The sequence below is a fragment of the Notothenia rossii genome (assembly GCF_949606895.1).
Source record: "Notothenia rossii genome assembly, chromosome: 1".
NCBI classification, from domain to species: domain Eukaryota; kingdom Metazoa; phylum Chordata; class Actinopteri; order Perciformes; family Nototheniidae; genus Notothenia; species Notothenia rossii.
In genome coordinates this window covers 60,283,260-60,290,954 of record NC_136912.1, presented here as the reverse complement: position 1 = coordinate 60,290,954, position 7,695 = coordinate 60,283,260, and the positions used below count along the sequence as shown (strand labels likewise).

Below are 7,695 nucleotides of genomic sequence, written 5' to 3'. Positions count from 1 at the left end.
GGCCTTCCTTAAAAAATAACTAATTTAATAAAAAATGCACGGTTTTTGAGAACAAACATTGGTAAATAATGCACCATAATACATTCTGACGAAAAATAAAAATTATTATGAATACAAATAAAATAAAAGAAGCCTCCCGTGAGTTACTACAAGCTATAAAGTAGATTTTTAAAACGTTTTATAGAATAAAAAGCTCACTGCAGGACGTTGTAGAAATCCGTGTGTGCACCACGATAAAGGAGCCTCATTCACTTTACATTGGGGTTGTTTGCGTGGTGCCGACACGCAAATATAAAAGATTCCGTGACTCCACCACGCAATGCGGTGTTAAGGAGTCGTGGAGGAGTCACGCATTCTGGTGAGATCAAGTTGGACGTAACATGGGGGAGAGCGGCCTGTCTAACGTATGAATAAACATGGATCAGAATGCTAGTTTTGATACAGAAGAGGTTGAAAATATATATTCGAATGCATATGATTATAATTATGAGCCTGCTATGCGTCCAACAGACCAGGAGCAGCCAAGGATTAGAAAAAATAACGGCCATCGGAGAGAAATGGAGCTTTGGTGTGTGGAGAACCAGTGGAGAACAGAGCAGCTGTCTTGGTGAGTGACCGGCTGTTACGGCTGCTATTTCTGTCTGCTCATTAATCTGCCTGTGAGTGTTTCCAGCTGTGTGCGTGTGTGTGTGATATGTAAATGATCTGTGTGGTTGCCCTGACGTCATTGGCTGTCATCTCCTGGTCCGCCTCTGAAGAGGATGATTGGATCGACGACAGCCAATCGCAGCGCACAGCCGGCGCACACCTGCTGGGGAGGAGTACAAAGGCCGCGGACTGTCATCACTCTGGAGGCTCTGTTGAGGAACAGACGCCTCTCGCTATTTGTTCGTAATTCTGTGGTTAACTTGTGTGGTCTTAGTGTTTGTTCTGTTAACAGGGGTTAACTCGTGTGTGGTTAGTTTTGTGTAATAGTTACCTCAGCTGTGTTTCCTTACAGCTTCCTCTTAGTTAGATTGTACCACTTTGATAGTGAGGGTTTTCGTTGTTATTATTAGTAGGCCTACCTATTTTCTTTGTACACAGGCTCCCTTTTTAGAGTCCTGTCTTAGTTTGGTTGCCTATTTAAACTTGTGGCCTCTTTGTTTGTTAGTTAAACCGGTGTTATGGCATTATGTTTGTTCCAGGGTGCTTGCCTGCCATTTTGTTTACCGCTGCTATTTAAAATAAACCGCTTATAATTATACCAATTCCACTCTGGTTGAGTTGCTTCCCTCTGATTCCCCTAGCTCAGATGGGAACGTAATACATGGGGACTCGTCCGGGATATTAACTACTTTCCTGGGGTTATAAGTGGTTGTGTACAGCTAAAAACAATTTGGTAAGGTTGTGTGCAGTTTTAGCTGAGTATGGCAACTTTTGAGTTTCTGGTGCTGCCTGCACAAGCTGAGCTCACTGTGCCAAATGTCCGTGCTAAAGGAGAGGGTAGTGACAGCGAGGGGAGCGAGCAGTGGAAAGCACCGTCTGCGCCGCCTCGCTATAGTCCACAGTCTCCTGGTAGTCCTGATTCCCGGGAAGGGAGTAAACTGAAGGTCCGTCTCGTCCGTCTCCAGCTGGAGGCGGCGGATAAAGAACGGAGCAGGCAGTTACAGCTAGAGGTGCGGAAACTAGAAATTGAGGCAGATAAGGAAGTCCGGATCCGTCAGCTGGAGCTAGACTCCCAACTGTGTGCATCCGGTGCTTTTGACTCTGCCGGAAGAAACTTGCCATTTCCACCTCCTCCACCTGCCTTTGACGTGAGTAACAATCTTTCGTTAGTGCCAACATTCCGTGAGACTGAGGTGAATGCCTATTTTAGCGCATTCGAGCGCATTGCTACAGCGCTGCAGTGGCCGGCTGAAGTTTGGGCGCCGATGGTAACGTGCAAATTATTTGGAAAAGCTCAGGGAGCAGTTGCAGCTCTTACGTTGGAGGACAGTCTAGATTACGCCTTGGTGAAGGTTGCCATCCTCAGAGTATACGAACTCGTTCCTGAAGCTTACAGACAAAAGTTTAGAGACCTTAGGAAGGATCCTAACCAAACTCATGTGGAGTTTGCCAGAGTAAAAGGGATGTGGGTTGATAAGTGGATTGCCTCAGGTAAAGCTACGGATTATTCTTCTTTGAGGGAATTAATCATGTTGGAGGAGTTTAAGAAGTGTTTGCCTGATCGCATTGCTGAGTACGTGAACGAACAAAGGGTAAACTCTCTCTCTGCTGCCGCTGTGTTAGCTGATGAGTATGTGCTGACGCATAAAACTGTGTTTTCTTCTGTCTCTACTAAGAGATCCCGCGGTGTGTCAGCCGCACCATTTACTCAGCCACCAAATGTGTATAATGTAAGCAGAGAAAAGAGAGTGTTTTACTGTCATAAACCTGGACATGTCATTGCCAACTGTGCAGCTCTGAAACGTAAGGAACAGCGGCAGAATATATCCCCGCCCAGGGCCGTGGGAAGTAGGGGTGCTGAGGGTGCTGCAGCACCCCCTGGTGGAGGACAGGGGATCTGCACTTCTACAAGATATAATACTAATATAATACCAAAAAAATGAATTTTCAGCCTTGATGTAACAACATTCATAATTAAATAAAGATAACACCCTTTTCACCCCGGTTACATTTTCCATTTGCCCTGTATGCTGGGCGCTGTAGTGATGAAAGTGGGGGATGTTGGCTTATCAGGCGCCCGCAGCTCACAGCCAAAGTGAGAGAGATAGAGAGAGGGGGTGCACCGGTACCGGCGGGGATTGTTGTTAGCTTCTGCTGCACTAACGGATATAAGAAGCTGTTTCTACAATAATGTGGAGGGAGAGTTCTGTCCTGTCAGACTGAGAGGTTCAGTGAGGTAAAGGACTCTGAGGGCTTAGATAGTTCACTTTAGTCTAAATTATCTCAGTGAGTCTCAAACGTATTGATCACAATTATATAAACAAATATTTCCAAGGCCCAACTTTATAATTATAAGGATAAATAGAAACAGGTTTGAAATCATTCCAATGTATAGCCTACTATAGGACAGTAAACCAAAAATATTGTTTAAAGTTGGAGAGATTTAAAAATATGCATAAATAAATAAATGTTAACTGGTAAAATAAGATATGAATGAACAACAAAAATAAAATAAGTTACATTTATTTGTTATTGGCTATGGTAGGTTATTGAAAATGTTCACATACTTATTTGATTAATAAAATGCAAACCGATCTTTTTCATATGGGTGTTTTGAGTTGTACCCCCTAGATCAGTGTCTAGTAATTGGGCGCTCAAAGTGCAACAGATTGAAGCATTTTACTTTAAAATGTTAAAAAAATCTTCCCGGGGGGGCACCCCCGTACCCCCTAAAGGATGTGAAGTCCACCCCCCAATTAAAACATGTTATAATACTAAATACATTTGAAGCCTTTTTATATAAGCTGTCCACCATGTCAATAGGTTTCTCTTTTCATAGTGTATTGGTCTTTTGTAGAGGTTTTTCATTGCCAGCTAAAATATTGCCGATAGGGCAGCACATTGGTCAGAACCAGCCCTGGTGTCATCCCCACAGCACCCCCCATTTGAAACATGTTCCCACGGCTATGTCCCCGCCTAAAGGCATTGGCCTGGCTACACGCGCACAGGCAAGTAAACGTGACCCTGATGTTTCATTATCTGATCCTGTGATTGTGCCTGTGCTTTCAGATGAAGCTGTGTCCGAGGAGAAGCCAGAAATTGTGGCTCCTCGTGAGGATGACGCGAGACCGGCGCAACACGCCGGCTCAGACAAGCTGCTAGACTTCTCGACGCTCCCGGTAACCCGAGAGTGTCAGCTCGTGTATCGGATCTTAGTGTTAGTGTTGGCTCTACAACATGTTAAGATTGATGTTGGACCCAGCCTTTGGCCAATTGTGATGTGTACATGTTACGATCCATTCATATTCTGCCCCAGCGTGTCCAAGCACAACCAGCGTCTCCTGCAATGGGCTCCGATTGTGCGGACTACCACAGTAGACAACCGTCATTAAAGGGCTCAGAGAATGTGTTGGTCGATGCTTTGTTCAGGTTGAGTTTGTGATGTTAGTGTGTTAGGTTGAGTTTGTGATGTTAGAATGTGTGTTCTTAGGAGTTTGTTAGTGTGTTTAGTTCAAAACCTGTGGGTTTGTGTTTTAAGGGGGGGGAGTGTTACGGCTGCTATTTCTGTCTCCTCATTAATCTCCCTGTGAGTGTTTCCAGCTGTGTGTGTGATATGTAAATGAGCTGTGTGGTTGCCCTGACGTCATTGGCTGTCATCTACTGGTCCGCCTCTGAAGAGGGTTATTGGATCGACGACAGCCAATCGCAGCGCACAGCCGGCGCACACCTGCTGGGGAGGAGTACATAGGCCGCGGACTGTCATCACTCTGGAGGCTCTGTTGAGGAACAGACGCCTCTCGCTATTTGTTCGTCATTCTGTGGTTAACGTGTGTGGTCTTAGTGTTTGTTCTGTTAACAGGGGTTAACTCGTGTGTGGTTAGTTTTGTGTAATAGTTATCTCAGCTGTGTTTCCTTACAGCTTCCCTTAGTTAGATTGTACCACTTTGATAGTGAGGGTTTTCGTTGTTATTATTACCTATTTTCTTTGTGTACACAGGCTCCCTTTTTAGAGTCCTCTCTTAGTTTGGTTGCCTATTTAAACTTGCGCCCTTGTGGCCTCTTTGTTTGTTAGTTAAACCGGTGTTGTGGCATTATGTTTGTTCCAGGCTGCTTGCCTGCCATTTTGTTTACCGCTGCTATTTAAAATAAACCGCTTATAATTATACCAATTCCACTCTGGTTGTGTTGCTTCCCTCTGATTCCCATAGCTCAGAAGGGAACGTAATACCGGCGTTAGCTACATTTAATGTTAGCTAACGTCACATCACAACATTGTAAAGTTAGCAATCATATATCAGGCTATAACTAAAGTAGTATTGATAATATAGTAACGTTACTGGCAGCACTGTTGATACTGATGCATAACAGAAACTAATGCGCAAGTATCAGCCGTATCTCGCGTTACCTAATGCAACTCCACACTACGTCAGATTACGGTGCTGTGTACCGGAGGGGAGACGCGAGATACGGCTGATACTTGACGATCTGGCGGAGAAAGGTTGTGGAGCCTCCGTTGATATGCCGTTGTAAATGGCTTGATAGAAAGCAGGGTTGTAGTCGGCAGGGTTGCCGCCAGGGATTTTGGGCCCCATGAAAATATATCACATTTGGGCCCCACCACCAGGCACAGGCCACTTTGTTTATAAATTACCTCGAGAGCCGTACCAAATGGTCTAGCGGTCCGTATACGGCCCGAGGGCCGGAGGTTCGCCAACCTGCTTTAATATAATAACATTAGTATTATCATAACCAAAATGTTGGTGATTAACATGTAGTTTACCTAATAAAGACTCACTCAACGCTTCAAACTGTCCATCATCCAAATAGACTAAAAGCAGTTGTTTTATAATAGATCATTGGCTATGTGGGAAAAATACTTTGTTTGAAATGAATGTATAATTAAAATTAGATGTTAGCTTTTTGTTTTGATATATATATATATATTTTTTTTTTTGTATTCCAGTCTCCCTTCAAATGTGTTAAGTGGCATGTCATTCAACACAATGCTGCTCACCTCCTTCAGTTGGGAGAAAAGCTGGTTCAGGTTCAGCATTATGGGGGGACAGGGTTGCTGAGCTTAGAGATGGATCTGTTGGTCCTGGAACCAGGGGGAGGGACAACTGATTTAGTATGAATAGGCGCTAAAAATGTGCCTGCATTTATTAAAGGTAGGGAGGTAGGAATGGAGAAACCAGCTCGAGTGCGCTAGAATCTGGAAGTACACAACCGAAAAAAATCTGCCCCCTCCTTCAGACTTCCTCACAGAGCCCCTCCTCCAACACACACGAACGCGCACATGACCAATGAGGGCACGAGATAAGTTTGAAATCATCCAGTTATTTTAGCCGGGCCGGCTCAGATGATTGGTCGTGCTTTTTACAGCGCCACGGCTTCCACAGATGAAATGTTAGTATGTATTTATTGTCAAAGCATTTAATGTATTCAATTCTATCAGGATGTTAAGAGCATTCCATGGAATATAACAAAAAGTTTTTCTGAAGTTTATTACCTACCCTACCTTTAAATGTCAGCTAAAAGAGCAGTGAAATGAGAAACCTCTGAATTTTCTGTAAAGATATTAACAGTACTTAATGTCAGCTTAGTAAAAACAAAACATTAGCTAACAGAATAATTTCCACCACTCATGGACCACACCTTTTCTTGTGAAAAACTGGGTGACATATTGTCGCCCTTTAGTCCCTCTCTCTTGTCTTTCTCTCCTTTCTCTTCTTTTCTTAGAGCCTGACTTTTTGAGTCGTTGAGACATGGTACAACACACGTACGTAGGCTAAGTACTAGCATCCCTCCTCACATGCTTTCACTCTGCAAGTGCAGGTGCCGCACCGCGTTTGGAGGCAGGACCAAACCATTACATGTAAATAGAAGGGGGTGTACAGAGGCTTTGGATAATTAACTTTTGGAAGAAAATAAGTTAAATGAATCGTAAGTTTAGTGAGTACTTTATCAATATAACGTTCTATTAATGTTAATTATTGAGAATTGATGAAAGGTTACTTACATTTCTTTTCTTAATGTTCTAAACATTTTGGGGCCCTCGTCAGTCACGGGCCCTTAGAATCGTCCTAACTTTTCACCCTCTTATGGCGCCCCTGCGTTTAGAAACAGCAGTAGAAAGCTTTTTTCTAATAATTACAACAACAATCCCCCCCGGTACCACTCTCTCTCTCTCTCGTTCACTCACACAAAATATGCTTGTGCCACACACACAGAGTGACACAAAAAGACCCAGAAGTAGTTCTACTGTAATGTAGCATATTATTTTCGATGGCGTTATTGTGTGATCAGTATGACAGATGAACAGATCGCCACTGGGCTTACAACTAAAGAGACACCCACGCAAAAACTGCGGCATGTGTACGGCTCCTTGTGTACTGCAATTTTTGCGTGTGTTTAAATTACCTCGAGGGCCGTATCAAATGATCTCGCGGACCGTATACGGCTGGAGGTTCCCCACCCCTGCCCTAAAGGGTCATGAAAACAAACAAAAAAGTATCTTGTGCGCACGATATACTTTCTTGTGCGCACAAGATACTTTCTTATGGTTAGACACATCGAACTGCCCGATTATTCCGCCATATTAGTTTTATGAAGAAGATGTCCGGTCGCCAAGGTGTATGTATATGTGTGGGCATTTGTTTTCAGAAGATATTATGATAGTGTTGTTTGTTCCGGTGCACTCCGACAGGACTGAGCACTCCATCGTGATTAAGATTAAACAAACTTCTTTCACTTGGGAATACACATATACCTATGGAGTTAGCCAGATGTGTGTAAATTACTGTAAATGGTAATTTTAAAACGAATGCCGGTGTCGGACACACATACACCGAACACACAGTGAAGGCGGTGCGTAAAAGGCACAGCTCTCTGAGCGCAGATAGCAGATACTGTGAGAGTCACGGACATTAATTCATACAGATGTAGCACTCCAGATAGGACTCCACCCAGTGGATTCCAACCAAAAACCCAGTGGATCCCAGTGGCTGGGAAATGAAAGCCCTCCCACTATTTCCTAAGAGTGTGTTG

General features: G+C 43.8%; 2 protein-coding genes across 5 annotated transcripts in view; one reads left to right on the top strand and one right to left on the bottom strand.

Moving 5' to 3' along the window:
• LOC307042559 (uncharacterized protein) overlaps positions 1-7,695 on the bottom strand; it is a 159,003-nt gene that overhangs the window by 104,675 nt on the left and 46,633 nt on the right. The window lies entirely within an intron of this gene.
• Positions 249-4,818, top strand: LOC307018169 (uncharacterized protein). Of its 2 annotated transcripts, XM_079648294.1 has the most exons (3): positions 249-404; positions 511-607; positions 3,718-4,818. In XM_079648294.1, the coding sequence occupies exons 1-3, from the start codon at positions 381-383 to the stop codon at positions 4,038-4,040; spliced, it is 444 nt and encodes a 147-aa protein (XP_079504420.1). In that variant the 5' UTR covers positions 249-380; the 3' UTR covers positions 4,041-4,818. The 2 variants fall into 2 exon arrangements, with proteins under 2 accessions (XP_079504420.1, XP_079504419.1); XM_079648293.1 differs by lacking the exons at positions 249-404; positions 511-607 and adding an exon at positions 836-1,796.

Bases quoted from the DNA above. Each gene is read 5' to 3' on its own strand.
- LOC307018169 (XM_079648293.1), top strand. From the start codon at position 1,410: ATGGCAACTTTTGAGTTTCTGGTGCTGCCTGCACAAGCTGAGCTCACT. The intron at 1,797-3,717 runs GTGAGTAACAAT...CTGTGCTTTCAG, and splicing joins CTCCTCCACCTGCCTTTGAC to ATGAAGCTGTGTCCGAGGAG.